The 19,447-nt window shown below is 38.8% G+C and overlaps 1 protein-coding gene across 1 annotated transcript in view; it reads left to right on the top strand.

The window, feature by feature from the left end:
• COL24A1 (collagen type XXIV alpha 1 chain) overlaps window positions 1–19,447 on the top strand; it is a 150,840-nt gene that overhangs the window by 7,303 nt on the left and 124,090 nt on the right. The window contains exons 3-6 of the mRNA XM_062003927.1: window positions 4,184–5,469; window positions 12,964–13,017; window positions 15,679–15,732; window positions 19,216–19,269. Of these exons, the coding sequence (XP_061859911.1) occupies window positions 4,184–5,469; window positions 12,964–13,017; window positions 15,679–15,732; window positions 19,216–19,269 (1,448 nt within the window). The remainder of the gene's footprint in view (window positions 1–4,183; window positions 5,470–12,963; window positions 13,018–15,678; window positions 15,733–19,215; window positions 19,270–19,447) is intronic.

The following is a 19,447-nucleotide window of genomic DNA, read 5'->3' as shown; positions in this document are numbered from 1 at the left end:
TACTGAGCTAATGGGTAGACTATGCATGCTTTATCTGAGAAGCTGTGCCTTGTTCATTTTGGAAGGGTATTCAGTGAAATAAAGGATACAGCCTCATCCTTTAGGGTGAATATAAAGATTTGTTCGTTAGTATGAATGTACATACATCCTGGTATCTGGGAGAGCATTGATTGTAGACAGGGATCTTAATTTATTCAATTGTAGATGCAGCATCACCTAGGAAAGGGCAACCTGGTGAGTAATTACTCTCAGTTCTGGTAGAGATGGCTAATGAATAACTCTCATCTTTCCCTTACCTAGGACTAATGAAATGGAGAAAGCACCCCAAATCATGCCGTATGAGCTGTTCTGAGTATCAAGGAATGAGAGCCTGAACAGAATAGGAGTGTGGAATGATTAAATAGCCAAATCCTTCATCCAGTCCCAATTAATTTTTGGGATTTTTTTTGTGCCATGAGGGTCAGAAGATTTTTTTTTTCCCCCCAAAGCCTGTGTTAGATTTTCTCTCCCCTCGTGGTGTAGTGAGGTGGTGAATTTTTCAAGTCCTCCTAGAAAGTGTAAGGAAAGCTCTTGAGACTAAAAACCCCAAACAATTTCTCCCTTAAGGAGAAGAGCTGTTACAATTTGGGGGACTAATGAGTAAACAGTTAAGACAAATGTTGTGCAGACATGGGTAAACAAGGAAAAGGGACTACTGATAGGTGAAGAAAATAATGGTGGTTGTGCTGAGAAGAGTTGAGAGGGTTGCTTGCTCCCAAAACCTTGTGTATTGCCAAGAGCTTCTGAAAGCCTTTAAAATAAAATAAAAATACATGTTGGGCCAGAAATGAAATGACTGGCCAAAAAAGTTTGGAACAGCCTTTTGGCTTGACGGTGGATTAACAGACGGCAAATCAGCAAGGAATAATTAGTTGATACTTAATCTTTTGCTGTCATTTTTTACACAGCATTTGTTTAGCTTTCTCAGGACCTGTCATTGTTCACAGAAATCTGTTTGCAGGATGTGGAGAAAGTGTCTTATTTCTCATTGTGCTCTCAGATATTTTTTTCCTTTTTTTAATAACTTCTAAGCAATGTGCTGTTTTCAAGCCAGAATTGCTGAAGTTTTGGCAATTTTGCTTGCAGTTTGAGATTTAGTAGCAAAATTCTTGAATGTAATTTTAAAAATTGACTATTTTAAGCCAGTTTGTTAAAGCTTTTTGTGTTTTATTTCAACTTTAAATGCTTTGGACAGATCACATGCGTTGTTGTTCTCTGCTCTGCTGTCAGCTGGCCCAGACACTGAACCAAAGTGATGGAGCTGTGTCTCTAGTTTTGGGTTATAGTTTGCATGTGTCAGACTTCTGCATTGCCCAGAGCTCAGGTTCTGTTTTTCTTCCTATCTTTCACAAGGGCAATACAAGTACAGCTTCCTCTTCCATAACTTACATGCAGTCCACTCAGGAGTGGAGTCCTGAGAAAGCGTGGAGTTTCCTTTTGCAGATGTATTATGCTTCAAAGCCCTGCTATAACCTGACCCCTGTTATCAGTTTGACAGATGAAAATACAGCCACAGTAAATTAATTGCTCTGAGGCAAAACATCTTGAGAAATTGGCGTACACATGACTTCTTGCTAAGATTCTCTTTCTCCATACCTCTGTCTGCACTGGCTACCTGCCAGGGTAATCTTGGCGTGTCCATGAATCTCAAACATGACTTGAAACACTACAAGGTGTGTAATTAATTTTCAAGATGTACAATGCATTCAGGTTGATACTTTTGGTTCCAATTTATAAACCACACTCAAGGAAATCTCAACTTCTTTTCATAACTCTACCACTGAAACTAAGCCAACATCTGTCTATTCTTAAAGTTTGCTACGAATATATTCAATAAACAGAGAAGGGGAATACTGGGAAAGGAGACCTTTTTTCCACTAAGAGTGAACATCCATTTTTTTTCTGTTGCATTTTCCTCTTAATATAGCAGAGAATCCTTAACTTGTCTTGGTTACTCCAGATTTTTGTTGTGCCATTTAATAGCTTTATTTACTTAGTATAAGCACAAGGTACACAGTAAAACTGCACTCAGCTAAATGATGTGGGAAGTGCCAATCTCTTCCCAGTCAGGCTTACTAGATCAGTATAACTTTTAGATAATACTAGTAATTTTCAGTATAGACTGTTTGCTGAAGCCTAGGTCAAGCCATTTGTTCCATTAAGGGGGGAAAAAGTATGTTCTCATGCCTCTGTGCAATACTGTTTATGAAAACTACAATGTTCAGATCCCCCTTCTGCAGAAAAATGGAAAATTTAGGTTAAAGGGACCTTGAGCTCATCTGGTCCTACCTCTTATTGAGATCAAGGTCAGTGCTGAAGTTAGTTGAGGTTGTTGGGCCTTGTCCAAGTAGGCTTTGAAAATCTCCAAGAATGAAGATTACATTATGTCTGTGGATCTGTGGTCCAGCACTTTATCACTTCTGTGGTGAGGATGCTTTTTCTTTGTGTGGAACTGCAATTTCTTGTGTTGTAGTTTGTGGATGTTACTCCTCAGCTTTTCTTCATTTTCTCCATAACCTCAATTCAGATAACTGACAATTGTAACCAGATTCTCCCAAATATTCACATCTCTCTAGGCCAAGCAAATGTACCTCCTTCAGCCTTTTAGCACGTTATATGTTTTAGCCCCCAACATTCTTGTCTCTTATTTCCATAATTGTGTTCTCTCTTGGTCTCTGTAGCACCTTTCACAAACACCCAGACAAGCAGTTGTACCAATCAATGCCATAAGTGCTGGTTTTTTTTATGGCCCTATAAGAAGACTGCTGACAATGTGTGGTTTATCTCCTACACAAGCATTTGTATTGTTTCTGTTTCAGCTGCGTTGTAGGGGACCTAACAGTGTCTTTATATTTATCCTGAAAGAAGAAGGCTACCAACTCCAACATGCCCAAGTCTGATTCAGACAATACCAAATGCCAAATAGATGCCAAATCAATTTAGTGATCTTATTTGACTGTTAATTTACCCTTTAGGAGGGAAGTGAGTTGGATTTCTTACAAGATCTGATCAGATATTATTTCAGTTTATCAGAAGGCTAGGTAATTGATTTTTCTAATCATTAGATGGAGATATTTTTCCATGTAAAAGATGGAGATACTGTAAGATCCAGCTTAGGGACTAAAGCACAGACCTCACATTTATATAAGACCCTAGAGAATCCAACAATGGAAGCGCCACTGCCATTCCACCCTACAGGAAGATCTCTCTTATAAACCAAAGCCAAATCTGTGGCACAGTTGATTTTTCTGTCCCCTTAATGTCCATGGCCTCTCTTACTGTGGAGTGCACTCTTAATTTAATATCCTGACTGGGTAGCTGCAGCCTTGCATTCTCTGGGAGGACAAATGAGCCAGAAGGTGGGAACACTACTCCTTGAGTCATGACATTTCTCTTCTTTCCTTGCTCCTTTGCACTTCTGTTTCTACAGTGTTCACCTCATCCGTAGCCCTAGCAAACTGCATAGAGGAGAGAAGGAGGTGGTTGATGCACTCTGTCACATGTCCACATGGAAACATTTTTTGGGGTTCTTTTTTGTCTAACTTTGGTACAGATGCATACAATCAAGGGTGATCCCATGGGGAAAACAGTTCCCTTTGAAACTAGCTCTGTAATGGTACCAGATCATGTTTGCTTGGAGGAGAGCTCTCTGCTGGAAGCACTGCAATTCTTCCTAGGTGCCAGCTGAATTTCCTCCACACTTATAATAACTCGTTTTGCTTTGTGCCAGTGACTATCTTTTGGTGCTCTACTGAGGTGTTACAAATGGTTTGTCCCTTCTTAAAAAAATGGAGAAAAAGGGCAACTCTTCCCTCAAGTGCTTTCATTTAAACTTTTCCAATAAAGAGGAAATGTATGGTTTTATCACAGAGGCTTTTTGCAGAAGAAAAAGTTAGTTTAAAAAAAACCAAACTGCTCAAAGAGTAGGCAGGATTAGTGAAATAAATAACTAACAAAGTGTGCCCATTGACTGCTGTGAAAAGGTTGAAGACAACAAATGAGAGGTTTTTCAGTTTTAGAAAAGAATTGACCTATAATGGTAATTATGTGATCCTTGTAAAGATGTGAGTGCATTTGTTTATATGGATCTGAATTTATAAGCTTGTAAACAAAATCAACAGTATACTTTTATTTCTTTTTACAGCAATAGATGTTCTTCATCAACTAGGTCTTACGAAAGATGTTCACCAGCACTCGGAGACGACAGTGCCCTCAACATCGTCGCTGCTACCTCAGGGTGTTTCTCGAACTGTAGCAGGAGTTGTTTTAACTAGTGATGCACATATTGAGTCACCCGTCTTTCAAGTCATATCATCAAATCTAGGGCATCAGTTCACCATATTGGTTGGGCTGTACTCTTACAGAGTAAATAATGCTTTCCTTTTCAGTATTTGGAACAAAGGTAGACTGCAGTTCGGTGTCCAGCTGCTACCGAGGAAGGTAGTGGTGCACACTGGAGGGAAGCAGTCTGTACGCTTTGATTATAGTGTTCATAATGAACAATGGCATTTATTTGCCATTGACATTAGAGACAAGACTGTCTCAATATTTACTGAGTGTGGAAAGAAGCACTATAGCAGGGAAATACTTTCTGGATTGGAGGCGTTTGATTTGGATGGTCTGTTTACCCTGGGAAGGATGAACTCTCACTCTGTCAGCTTTGAAGGAGTTATATGTCAGCTGGATATTATTCCATCTGCAGAAGCCTCTGCAAACTATTGTAAATATGTGAAGCAGCAGTGTCGTCAGGCTGAAACGTACCGATCTCTGGGAGGAGCTCCACGCGTGTTAGACGGGCCAGATGGCTTTTCAGAGGTGATGATTGATAAGAAAAACCATTCAGAAGGTGTAACAGCTTATAGGAGAGAAGTATCAAACAATCATGTTACCAGCGTTGCTCAGATGCATTTTTTACCAGAATACTTTGAGTCAAGAAATGTGTCTGCATCAGATTTTGCAGAGGCCAAACTGCTGCTGCTGGAAGCTTGGCCTGCCACAGAGCTCCAGGACAACGTCAGTCTGCCTTTCCATCAGCAGGAGATGAGCAAAAGAAGAATTGTCGCTAAACCCTCCACCATATCGTATCCAAGTACTTTCAATAGTACCACAGAAGGTGCAGGTGTGCAAAGTGAGCCTTCTCTGATCTCCCCTGTAAAACAGAGTAAAACTAAAAGGAAGGGAATGGACAAAGCAAAACCAAGTGAAAATCAGCAAATCTTCAACGCAACCCTGAGCATTTTGCCTGCTGATGCCTCTCTGGATAATCGACTCAGTGCAGGGCAGGAAGATGCATTTGACACTGACGAGACTTATCATATGGAAAACAGTTACGAAATTGGTATTGACAATTATGCTTATGACTATGAAGATCTTGACAAAATGTTTGACATGGGAAGTGTCAGAGGTCCAAAGGGGGAGCCTGGACCTCCTGTAAGTTATCTTTACTACTCTTTTTACTATAATGCAGCAACGTACATTTAACAGAGGCTTTGAAATAAACCTTACCAGGCATGCCAAAGCTGTGACTGCAACTTCTCCCAGCTGTACTCTACAAATGTTTGTCTGTCTTAAGTATGTCTCTTTCCTGCATGTAATTTTGGTGTATATTTTTATTTACTGACAGAATACAAAGACATTCACATTCTGGTGAAGTGGTAGGCAGCCCAGCCTTCTTTAAAATGTTAAATGCAGACAGATGTTTGTAACTGCTAATTAGGAAGAATGCTCACTTAATAAAATTACAGGATAAATTCATACAGTACACAAATGTAGACACAGATCCATGAAAAGAACCACCAGACTATTTGGGAGACTGTCATAGTTTTGTCAGTTGAGCAATGCTAACAAAATTGATAATTGATAATAGGAAGAGACCAGTTGCAGAATCTGGACTGGTGAAACCATTCGTAACCCAAGGATATAGAGTCATGTAAACCTGCATGCAAAATGACTTTTAGAACAGTCTTATGAGATTTTTGGGACACTTTTTCAGTTTGCAGGGTAAGTGATCCCTGAAGCAATTTCAAGTGCATGGTAGTACTTTTAATAGAAACCCATTCATCCCTTCTTATTGTGTGCACTAGGCTAACTTTAATGAGTAAAAATGTGAGCAATTATATGAAGCTACAGAGAAGAAAGAACAGCAGTTCCTGCTTAGCCTAGGAAATATGATAGTGCTTGATATATTTGAATGTGCCTGTACTTTTTTTTGTGTGTATTCATTCAGCATGGAAATATTTTTTCTTAAAGTAGTCAGTAAGTGAAAACCTATTTAAAAGTTCAATTTTCACTCTAAACAGGATCCAGATGCAAGTGGATTGTTACACAATCGAAAATTGTGTTAAGTAATTCACGTTAGTCTGGGGTTCTCTTGCTTAATCTGTTTTGAGTATGAAGTCAGTCTTTTCTGTCCTCTTTTTGTCCCTTACAATAGTATTTATGGGGACATACCATCAAGTATGTAGCTGTCATCAACATGAGGTTAACTTCCATTTTTTAAGCTTAGGGTGTTTAAATAGCTGCTAATGGAAGCTTTTAGTTTTAGCACATAGCTTGTACATTGTGATTTCAGTTATAGCCAAGGACATGAAATCCATTCTTTTTTTGCATTGCATGGAAATGGCTTCTGCTAATGCTGTTGGTTGCTTGCATTACTAAAACTCCAAGCAAATGTTCAGCTGTTTTTTTTATAGACACAGACACACTCTACGTAGTGTCAAAGATGACAGCTGATTTGGAGAGTTCAAAGATGCCTATGGTACCATTTTCTATGGCTGTCTTACAAACCAGGCATGTGGAAGTTTATCTCATCTAGGAAGAGCAGACCTTGCATTTGATACAGTCTGTAGCAACATATATAGTGCATTTGTGCTGAAGTCTTTTTTTGAGTCAGAATTTAAATAGCATGTCCAAGGTCTTAGAGGTCCTTGGCAGAGCTGGGAAGTTAATCTAGACTTTTATGGGCAGTAGTTTGGCTGAATGAGCCAGGAACACCTACTGGAATGAGGCGAAGCTAAAGCATTGTGCTGCCAGAGAGGCTAATGCCAAAGGGAGAAGAGGTCTCTGCATGTCCTTGTCCACACAAGCTTTTGTGAAATATTGTGCTCCATGGAGGCTGTGTGGCATAATACCTGCCACTGTTGTTGACCTCAGACTTGAAGAGGTGGTGTGCTTTCTCAGTCTAGTACACTCATGTAGATTAGGCCAGAGATAGTCTTGCTTCTACCTGTGTGGCTCCAATACTGCAATACATAACAAGTACCCACAGAGTCTTCTCAATGGGGAGCCTTATAAAGCAACACCAAGGAACTTACAGACTTCCATTGCTGCAAAAAATCCTGGTGAGGCATAAAACCCTTCCCTTTTTTTTTCCTCTTTCATTATGTTGTGGTTGATTTGAATCTTCTTTCAAGATTTCAACACAGAAATAAGGTTTGTTCTATTGGAATTGACAGGTAAGAACTAGCTTTTGTGATTCTTAAGCTCCTTGGCTTCATTTTAGCTTTTAATCATCTACCAGAACTGATTCTTGCCTTGTATAATTAGGTCTCCTGTATTCCATAATCCCACAGCTATGGAATTAACACACCACTGCAAAGCAGGGGATCCAGAATTCAGGCTTTCATTCATGGATAGTATGTGATAAAGGCCATCTATTCCTTCAAAACTATGAAGACTGATTAAAAGTCTAGCAGTCGCAAAGACAAAATCCCTTACAAAAAGATAAGTGCATTTCAAGTGGAAAAGTGTGGTCTCATGAACCACTAGTTTGGAGGGAACACTGCTTCATTGATCTGATAAGCCACTTTTGTGTTGCAGAGAATATTGGCACTGTCTAAGGACTTTTAAAAGATAATCTGGCATGTATATTTAACTATTTAACTTTCAAAGTTATATTCTTCCTTGCCTGCTCATAAAACAGTTTGTAGTAATGTGATATGCAGTCCCACACTAGTAGAAGAAGGGATTAATGTGAGGTGAAGGTCTGATCTAAATGACTTACTGGTAGGTAATTGCATCTATGGGCCTGTCTGCACAAGATTTGACTTCTCCTGAGAAATGAGCTAGGAATTAGTTTCCTCTATTGTGAAAGTTTTCTCAGTTGTGAAGACACTCAGCCTGGAGGGCAAATAGTAGAAGAGCAAAAGGTGATGTTCCTAAGGCTATCTAGTTGGTGAGAATGAGTCCAGAGATACTGCCAGGAGGAGCTGCAAATGCCCTGCCTTAGGCAGAACTGAGTCATGGATGAGATGCTCTTGTTCTGGCCAAGAGGTGAGAGAGGACAGTTCAGAGATGCTAACTGTGGTGCTAAATAGACAGCAGTAACACACCTTAGTTTATTTCAATCTTCACCTATTTCTTAGGTGGACAAAATATTGGGCAGTTAAATGCATTTTCCCTGCATTTTAGCTTTACAGGTAACTGTCACAGTTCCCTGCCTGGGCTGAGAAATCTGTCTCAGTAACTACTGATTCAGATAAAAATCTAAGATTCTTATTGCTTTATTTTTAGTAGCAAAATGGGGATGTTAGTCTTAAATCTTGAAACACTTCACTGAATTCACTTGAAACTGATGCAGTTTCCCTATCTTCCGTGCAACAAGACTAAAAGCTTTATTCCATAACACGAAGCCATGTGTATATTCCTCTTATTTTGATGATGTCTGTGGTATGAATTCTTGATGAAGAAAGGCAAAGACTTCCACAGCAGAAAGGAATGGAGATTAATCATACTCAACTGGCTGCCTGCATGCTCTAGGGCAGTTGAAAAGCAAAGTGTGTGGGTTTTTTTCTAATTTTTAGTGAAAGGCAAATGAAACAAGACAAAAAAAATAGATGAACATTTGTGTTTGGTAGGATACATGTAGCTTAATAATGAAAATATCTGTATGGAGTAATATGCTTCATAAAAGGATGCTAGGAGTAGTGAGAAGGATTTGAATGACAGAATCAGAATTGCAGATGGTCTAAAACCAACAGGATGAAAGTTAGTGCAGTAGTACAGAAACTAAAAGTGCAAATAGAGGACAAGAGAGTGATAGGCAGGCAGACTAGGGTGATGAAGTGAGCTGGAGAATAAGTGCATCTTACCATTGTAATGCTTGATACATTACCAGGAATGGTATGAAAGACAGGCTGTTTTTCTACTGGTTTGGGTATGCCGAGACTGCAGTTTGGAGAAATATTCTCTGTCTTGGGTGATGAGCTTTAGAAAAGGTTGTAGACATTCTGGATGGATGGCAGAGGCACAGTTGTAGAAAATAGGATTCTGGGCAAAGGTATAAAATACCTTTTTTGCCTGTTCACAGAATGACAAGACAGAGTAGGAAGTTTTAGGTGGGACATAATGAAAACATAGCTCATCAGAGTGACATCTACACAATAAAACAAGAGGTGTTACAATGTTAGAAGTGGAATTTCCTTTTGTGGAGAGCTTTTTAGAAGGTATTTGGCGCCTGATGTTTCTCTTTATTTCCCTGCTGTATTTTGGCTGTTTTGATGATGTGTGGACAGGTTCATGATGTGTTTGTTCTGCTGAAGGACTGCCTGCCTTAGTTATTAATGCATTGGGCATTAAACTCATACTTTTCTTTATTATAGTCTTTAAAAAAAAGTGTTTGAGCTGATGTTTGGTGGTTGTGGTGTAGCCAAATGACTTTTAAAGAGAAACTTCATCATTGATTTGCAAGAGAAGCTTAAATGAATAGGACTTCAGTATTGAAAGGCAACAGGATCATCATATGCCTGTGCAGAAGTTTTAACTACTGAATGCACAATTTACTGCTGTGCATCTGAAGTCTTAGGACCTTATTACCTGTAAATTAAATGGTTCCTGTTACCTCTGTCTTATTCATAAAAGAGCTCCAGTATCCTAGAAAATGTGTGTGAAAGTTTACCTTTCCATTCACAGCAATGACCATTTGAAAGATAGTGAAAATTTCTGGAAGAGTATCATCTACCTACTGTCTCTGAATTAAGCCATGATTATTTGGAGCTTGAGCTTCTCTCCTCAATAGCTAAATGAAATGTTCACAGTTCTGAATGATAGTAAGTTGTAGTACATTGAGCAAACTGATCTTATTAAATAGATTCATTCTAAATTTGTTTCAGTAATATTTACACAGAGTCACTATTTTTTTTTTCAGCAAAGAGACATTAACACTTAATTGCTTCAGGTTTGTTTTATTGCTATTTCCAGTAGTTGGAGGAAAAGCTCTTCAAACAAATGACTAATGCCATGGTTTAAGAGAGACTGGCTCCCTCTCAGATGTTGACTTCTGTGGCTTGTGTGGATGTCTGAGGTATAGCTAGCTTCCTAGCTAGTATAGAGACAGTCATGCTGATTTGGAGTTGTAGTTGCTTTCACAGGTTGAAGCACACAGGGTGGAATAACCTCTTAAAACTAGTCAGAAAAGCATTTCCAGGAAGACTTAAATGTGCTCTACTCAGTCTGCTGTCAGCAGACATGTTGCTTAAGTTACAGCAAGGAGTCTGAGGTGGAGGTTAAGGAGTAGGGTACTCTGGTCAAGGAGAATCCTTGTTAATACTTCTAACACAAACCTGGACTTCTGATGCCAATTGCATATTATTGTCAACCAGAGAGTTCATCTACAATGGTTGACTCTGTTTTAGAAAGCCTTGGAGACATTATTCGTCTCAGGCTGCATAGTTCAAGATATATTTTACTGCTTCTTTTAGGGGTTGCTGAAGGCTTGGTTGTGATTAGATTTACTTCTTTTTGTGTTTTGGTTTGGTTTTTTTTTAAATAAAAAGAGATAATTACTTATTAATTAGTGTAATCAAAGCAAAGGAAGTTTTGGTGTTGGTCGGTTGGTTGTTTTCCCAAAGGACGCAGGTACTATTAAAAACAAATTAGAAGTCACATAGGGGAAAAATGTTTTCACTATCCTCATTCAATAATGTTAGCAAAGATCAGGGATCTTAAATACTTATTACAATTTCTATCAGGAAAATGATGGGATTTGACTATTAAAGTATTTTTAAGAAAATAGAAAAATTCCCATTCAGATACTTTCTATAAGCAGAGTGCATGTCCTAACTTGTAATTTGAGAGGAGGTATTAGCATAGTGCTTTATCACTGGCAGGGTAGGAGTTATCTGGGCTGTTTCAGGTGCATTTTTGGACTTGAATAAGAATGGCAGGTCAAGAACTTCCCATGTGCATGCTACTTTTTGTGTGTGTTATTAAACACAGGGTCTTTCTGCTTTAGGAAGACAGGAGGATACTAGTGAGTATTGATGCAATTAGGATGAATAGTAAACCTCTTATGCTAAAAGTACAACGTGTTACAGTTTGACCTAAATACCAGAACTTTCATGGGTCTGCATTTCCTATGTTATACAGAGAGGCAGGTGCAGAGTATGGGTTTCAGCATGACTTAATGCAGTGTGTACAACCATTCCCAACTATAAACAGGCAGTTGCACTAGAATTAGACTCGTAGAATTATGATGATTAATTGGAGAGTAAAACTTTTTCCTTCCTCTGGACAGTCCTGAGAAAAATGTTCTAAGTGGTCTGCATTTTAACCAAATGAACGTATTTGGCTTGACAATGGCTAAAGTCTGTAATCAGCAGTGTCTTCTCTGCCAGTGACATTATCTTTCCAAGGAAGAAGAAATCTCTTCCACAAAACTTAAGTTTTTTAAAAATGCAACTTTTATCTTCATAAAATGATTAATTGGTTGTAAATAAAACCCCAAAAGGCTGTTTGTCTGTTCTCCCTTCTCTCTCTCTCTTTTATTTACCTTTTTGTCAAAGGCTGCAAGTTGGCCATTTCAGCTGCCATAGTTGCCCTTCTGATTTCCCTACTTGCTGTGCTAGCTTTCTGCAGCATTGTTTGGTGATGGGCAGGATGATATTTGGTGTTTTGCCTAATGCCTCAGCTGACAGGCTGTAGTGTATAACAGCACACAAGAGTGCATGGAAAGCTGGGTGAAAGAGCAAGCTGAATCCCTTCCCGCTATCACAGACTGACCTCCTTCATGAGGTCTGACTTTCTTGATGCCAGTCTTCCCTTGTGGTGGGAGTACTTGATTTCTCTTGAAGCCAGGATTTGCTGTGCTGGTATTTGGACAGGAGCTGAGTTACTCCTTAAGAATATCCCATGTGTCCTTAAGACTCGAGTGTGATAGATGAAATATAATATAAAGTCATGCAGATTTTAGTCCAGAGCTCTCATTCATATTTGAGTCCAGTGAAGTAAATCCTGAGGTTTTGAGTGTCAACAGCAATGACATACAGAAAAGGAAAAGTTTCTATAGTCAAAACAACTAGACACACAGAGGGAAGGTACACTGGCTAGTATTTTATAGTGGCTAATAATCTGTTTGCAAAAGATACATCTGATTATATACCAGTATCTTCTTAAATCTGCATTTTCTTTAGAGATTGATAGTTCATTAGATACAAGGATGAGCATACTACCAGTTCTTCTGATCAGGTGCTTTTGGTAGGAAACTGAACAGTAATTTGTCTATTTTCTTCTAGTTCATGTCCTGTTAGGCGATATTTCATTTTTTTCAGTTAGTTCTGACTTTTCTAAAGTGTGTTTGGCATGCCAGCATGCTTACTAAAAAATGCTTAATAATTCTCTGTTCTTTATTATGAAGTACACTATGCTTGCTTGTTTCTAATCTTTGAACTGATCTTTTCTTCCTTTAATACAAGTACACTTAAGTAAAAGTTAATATGTCTCAAATTTCTCTGACATAAGATACTTTCTAAACAAATCTGATTTAGAGACAGATTAAAAACACACATGCTTGCAGTTTGGGAATTGGTTGTAAAGTTGAGAAAGTTTGCATGAGCAGAAAGACATCAGTTAGAACTGGTGTGATTCAGGCTCGTGATGCTGTCCTTGTATTGGATTTTAGCCTCAATTGTTTTGATTTTCTGTCACCAGGGTCCTCCAGGTCCTCCAGGTTTATCTGGTCCACCAGGAAAGAGAGGTCCTCGGGTGAGTAGAATGGTTATGTTCTTCTGCAGCTCTTGACAGCTCCCCATTAATCAAATGAGTTTGCATCATTTTGATTTATCAGCTTAACTCATATGCTTGGTGACTATGAAAGGGTACAGTTCTTAATGTTTGGCAGATAGGTTAAAGTAAGGCAAGGCAAACCGGTTTTTGCTCTGCTGCAAGACTCCAGCATAGCTAGCTCTGTGTATTGGGTCATACACAGGTGTTGTTACATTTTAACCTAGCTTTTGTTGCTTGCAACATTAACTTCAGTTTTTCCACGCTGCTCCTGTTTGCTGCAATCTAACACCATGCTCATTTGTTTTTGGAAGGAGGGGCAGTGAGCAATGCGTATCACAGTCACCGATGAGCAGGCAGTGGAGACAAAATTAACCACTCTGAGACAGAGTTGGGAGGGGACAGGGGCAGGGAGAAAAAAACCCTAAAAATCTTTTTCAGTCTATTGTGTTACAGCTTGATAAAAGATGTGATAGACATCTGGGTATTTTGCCCAAGGAATGAGATACAGTTGCTTTTGTGTGGCTGGATGCAGCCCAGCCTGAGCATCAGCCTTGCCCTGAGCATAGGCTTTGTCACAGTGTGTGGGAACCTGTGCCCCAGCTGCCAAAAGCGTGGGAGAGGTTTGTGTTGCTGCAGGGATGGGTTGAGGGGGTAAAAGACAGTAAACTTGTGTTTGCACAATTGTGTACAAAAAAAAAAAGGAGAAAGCTTGGGAAGCCCCTGAGGTTGTGGTTTGATTTGGGGAGCTTTAGAGAAAGGGCAGCTGGAGGGAACAGGTGACAATTTGTTGCCTTGATTTTGGGCTGTGATTTTGGGGATGTAAGTGATTATGGAGTACAGTCATCTAGGCAAATTGCAAGTGAGAGATAAGGGAGTACTTTATACACAGGCTCAGCAGATGTGTGGGAGGAGTTTTGACTCAGCCTTTGAGGAAAGTTTAAACAAGCTGCTGCTCAATATAGTGTTGAACATCCTGTGCTTTCCTGGCTTTCAAAACTTGGTCTGACTGGGTAGGAAAATGCACTGGTGGCTGTAAACCAAACTGATGCTTCAGAGCAGTTGGAGGCAAGGGAGTGCATGAAACATGTTTAAAAGTATAAAAGGAAAGGCATTCCTTCAAGTCCATATCTTCCTGACTTTGAGGATTTTTTTCCAAATTATCCTTCTACATAAGGCTGAATTTTTCTAAGCAATTACAGTTAAGGAAGATACATCCTTACTTCATCATCTTTTGATGTTGCATAGTGCCTCTGTGAAGGATGTCTGGCATCAGGGGATCCCACATACCCAATCACAAAATTATCTTTGGTTCTGAGTTCACTCTTGTTTGTTTCCATTTAGGATGGATTTTTCTTTTCCTGTAGGTCTCTTTTTATAGGCATAGAGTACTTAAGAGCACAGTGCTCTAATGTATGAGTTTTCTGGATTAATTATTGAGTGGGACGTGCTTTCCAATGTGAAAAGGCAGCTTCCAATAAGGTGCCTGGAAATATATGGAAAAGGCCAAGGTGAATATTTATCAGTAGTTCTGAGTTAAAAATACATATTTATATGGGCCAAGACAGTCTACAAAACTATTTGATCAAAGATATATATGTTTTTGAAATCTCAGTGCTCTTCTGAGCACACTGATATGTCTAAGCAATTACAGTTAAGGAAGATACATGTTGAGGACTATTTTTTTTAATCCAAAAAGAGCATGTTAAAACTTGATACAAAGTTCCTGTCCACATCCACCAGTCTGACCTGTGATTTCTGTCTTCCATCACACGAGCTGCCATTTGTGATCCTGAAATGTCACTTGAGGTGTCAGAGGAGAACAGCAGAGTGCAGAGCCTCATTGCCTGGACCTTCTTTAGGCCCTCTCTAGAGAGTGTGTCTAAACCTGAGCCTGACAGATTCACAGGGGTTGAACACTTTCATAGAGTCATAGAATGGCAGGGTTGGAAAACACCTTTAGAGATCATCTAGTCCAACCCTCCTGCAGAAGCAGGTTCACCTAGATCAGGTCACATATCTGTGCCTGATTAATGGTTAGAGATTTCTACTAAAAAATTGTTTTGATCTCATAATTCTATGATGGAGAAGTTCATAGTTTCTCAATAATGAAATTTCAGCAATTTCAGAATTAGTGATGAGATGAAATTGAAGTCCCACTCCTTTAGTAGTCAGCCCATTTTCTACACAGACTGTGGGAGAATTGAGTTAGTGAAGGGTGTTTGAGATTTGGTTAGAGAAGGCAGAATATGTTACTTTGAGTCCTTTTAAGTCAATGGGAACTGATCCACTTCCTTCTCTTTGCATTGTGTAGCTGGGTACTTCAGAATGTGATGTTTCTGACTTATATCCCACGCTTCCAAGTTTTGTAGCTGGAGAGCAGCATTGCAGTGATTGTGCCAAATACCTGTTAAGAATTAGTTGGGAAGACAAGAGAAACTGAGACTTTTTTTTAAAAGAAAAGGAGGTATCTAACTTCACTTTTAAATTTCAGGATGATGTGAAAGTTTTATTTCTTGAGAATCATTTGAAAATACTAACCAGTGCTTCTAAAAGCAAACGCTTCCTTGCAAACTGTTCACACTTTTCCAGTGGAGTACTGAATAATTTTACCCCTTTTTTGTTGTCTGGTTTTTTTTATAGGGTATTCCAGGACCATATGGTAATCCAGGTTTGCCAGGATTGCCAGGTCCAAAGGTGAGCTAATTTATCCATGTTACCATGTAAATAGATGAACTTCTTAATGACTTTTTGGAAGCCCCAGAACTGTTTCCTATAATAGAAGCAATTGGCCTTCTTTGGTTTACAGATGGAGGCTGTTACTATAAACATATTTTAATTAAATGTAATCAATCAAATTAACTTCAAAACAAAACAGAGTTCATTCAGGGGAAAAAAACCTAACATCATTCCTGTGTGTGTGGAATGATGACTTGGAGGCTATTATCCATGCAAGTTGCCTGTGCTTTCCAAAACAATTCCTGTAAATCAGCTTGGCCTCTCTGATAAATTGGAGTTTAAGTTACAATAAGCATTGAATTGCTGTAATCTTTGGCTTTTTTGAAGAAGAAAAAAAAAAAGAGGGAAGAAAAACTGTTGTTGTCTAGAAATTCCACTTTTTTGTCAATAACCTTTGACATTTAAATATTTCAGATATCACTTGATGAATATGCTAGAATAATTTCCTGAAGTTTTATGGATCTGATATTTGAAACCAAAGGCAAAATACTAGACTGGGAACTAAAAACCCTTCAAACTTGTGCAATGTCGGCCCTTTAAACAGATTTGACATTATTTGTGCAGTTACAAAATGCCTTCAAATCAAATTTAGTCTGAACAATTTGATAGATATGTTAGGAAAAAAGCAGGAGCAACCGTGATTTGTAGTTGTATGATTCCTAATGGCAGGAATCTGACCTGTCGTGACAGGTGTTAAAAACTGCTTGAGGTCATAAAAAGAAATTTAATAAAGCTTTCAGTGTCAAACACTGTAAAATCAAGTGTCTAATTTGTGTGTGTGTGCTTTTGTTATTATGTAGTTCTATAGGAAGAGTTAATCTTAGAGATTCATAATTACTTTTTACCGTAGTTATGCTGCATGTATAATAGAGTGCCTCCCTAGGAAAATAATTGTAACTAATTACTCTGAAGATTTGTTTCATAATGTATTTTCCTCCTCCTCTGGACCATAATTCTTATCAGTTCTGTATCTGCCTCTATTTTTTTAAGAACAGAATTTATTGAATGCATGTTCATGTGTATTTTACTTATTAAAAATATATATTACTAGGTACTTAGTGATCACTTTAATTTCTGTTAACTATAAATTTTCCTTTCAATGAAAGTATCTCTGAAACACTTCTTTTAAAATAAAAATTAGCCAGATGCTCACCAAGTTTTGACTATGAAGTTGACTCACACTATGTGAGCTGAAATGAAGCACACTTTTTGTTTGATCTTAAAATATCACAGGTGAGTTGCAACAATTTTCTGACATTAAATTAATGCAGAATTTTAATTAATGCCTTTGAGGTGCACACATTTTCCCATTCTACGTTGAAGCATCCCTTATGTACTTGCTTTTGAAACATGAAACAGCATTAGCTAACACTCTCACAGTATAGTATAGTATCCAATGCTGAGCCTGTGCTAGCAGTTCCAACTGTTATCTGATGGCTCCAGCATTTAAATAAAATGTTTAAACAGTTGATGGTTGTTTTTAAAGTCATTTAAAAGTATTCATGAGGTCTGACTGTATTCCTGCCTCTGAAAAATGGATTCATTAGGAAAATCTAGTTCACGGATTCTTGCACTGTTGTAACCACACTGTAACGTTACATAGATTAATGAAGTGCTTCACTTTACCCACACATCTTGACCTGTGGTGTCATGTTGTTAATCCACAACTGAAGGTCGTGCATAACAATGGGTGCTTTTTTTTTTAGAATAAAAATAATGAGGCATTTATTCTGCTTATAAGGGAAAGGAAAGGTAATGGGTAAGTTATCAGAAGGCCTGTGTAACTCTTGGTTTAATATGGCTGCACTGGAAAATGGAAGCAGAAGACAGATTGGAATTGTTCAAGTAATACAACTGTTTACCTTTCAAAATGTAAATCAACTGGAAAATACCCAGATAATTCCTGCCATGCTGAGGATCTGTGTTCTCTGTGACCAAACACATCAGTTTAACTTAGATTCAACAAGATTAGTTTCTCAAGTGGCCTCGTGCAAATCTTAACTGCAGAGGGAAGAATAATCCCTGATCCCCAGTACTCTATGCAAGAGAAGGATCAAGTCCTGTAGCATTTCCAGTGAAAGCCCTGTATGTTAAAGATGAAAAATGGCTGACCGTTGGGAAGCCTCTCACTGCTCACCTTGTACATCTCTCTGAGCATCCTAGTGTTACCCCTCAGAGTAGGATGGTGCCAGCAATATCTAAACAGCTGTTTTTTCCTAACTCTATCTTTCAATGAAGGGCACATATCTTTAATCTAGCACCACTATGTGAAAACTTTAACAGTAACTTTGATTTCCTTGGCCAAATAAAATGCATTTTTGAGTGAGAAGAGTTGATTTTGATACTTGTGATTACACCCAGTATTACTCTGCATCTTTGAAATCAAAGGCATTGTTGTAGTCCATGCCATTTTTATAAACAGATCACTAAAGTGTTACAGTGCCTACTGTGTGCAGCCTTTAATATAAATTAGACCAAGGTGTTCCCCATTTCCTCTTCAATTAGGGTATTTTCAGTTGCTAGGGCATTGATGTGGCTTCAGCCTATGTCTCTGGGATCTCCCAGGTGACTTTGGGTCAGTGTGCAGCAGCTCACTCAGAGCATTCTGAGCTACCATTTTCTGCTAGCTCTTGTTTCAAGGGCAGTGAATTTGCCTCTGAAAGGTGAAGATTTATGGTGGCAGAGGTGTTTGTGACTGATAACTCTGCAGGGCCAGCTGTCAGCCCTGGCTGCTGTTGACCAGACCCAGCTCCCAACCCAAGGCAGGCCCCCATCCCCCATGACCTCTTTGCTTGCAGTGTCTGGTGCTTTGTATGGCAATGGGCTCCAACAGCAAGGATTTAAAAGATATCAATGTGACAATGTCCTTCTCCTTCCTGCAGCCTTGTCTTGGATGTGAACACTTATGCCTGGCCAAGAATGATAAGCTGTCTCATCTGCTGGGAAGTAATTGAACAGGGGCTTTTGCAGCATGTTTACAGCTCTGTCATTCGCAGCCACGATGTCTGTGCTGCATGGAGCAGATCCTGAGCATTAGGGTGTCTGAACAAGCTTATAATCAATGTAGTAATACAGCCTGATAATTCTTGTACTATGTTTGGGGAATAGATGGTGTCCTGAAGTGGTGAATACTTGCAGAGACTAGAACATTTCAACTGGCATATCTGCTGTAATCCTGCTCAGATTTACCTATAACATTCACTTATAAATTTCTTTCTTGTACATTATGAAATTTGCTAAATGTAAACCTTATTTTGATGTGAACTCACAGTATTATATTTTGTTGTAGTTCTTTAATGAGGAAAAACATCTGCAATAACAAGTGCATATTATATGAACCTTCCCTCTCCTCTTGGTGTAAGAGTTGAAAATATTTGTTTTTACATATGTTATTAAAATCTCACTTCCCTCATATTAATGAGCTTAATTTCTCTGTGACAGGGCCCTAAAGGGGACCCAGGATTGTCTCCAGGACAGGCAAAGCGTGGACAAAAGGTAGTATTTTCTTAATTATAGCAAAGGTTGTGGACTAAATCTTTGTCAGCCGTGATTTGGTCACGTTGCATGATGCAGGAGCACGCACATTGCATCAGGTGGCTGCAACTGAGGAACTGTTGCCCTTTCCATTTTTCTTCTGTACATAAAATCCCAGCCTATGCTTGATAAAACATCA

This window comes from Colius striatus, chromosome 10, assembly GCF_028858725.1.
Source record: "Colius striatus isolate bColStr4 chromosome 10, bColStr4.1.hap1, whole genome shotgun sequence".
Lineage (NCBI taxonomy): Eukaryota > Metazoa > Chordata > Aves > Coliiformes > Coliidae > Colius > Colius striatus.
Note: the sequence above shows the minus strand (reverse complement) of the source record. Positions and strands in the feature narration are given on the sequence as shown.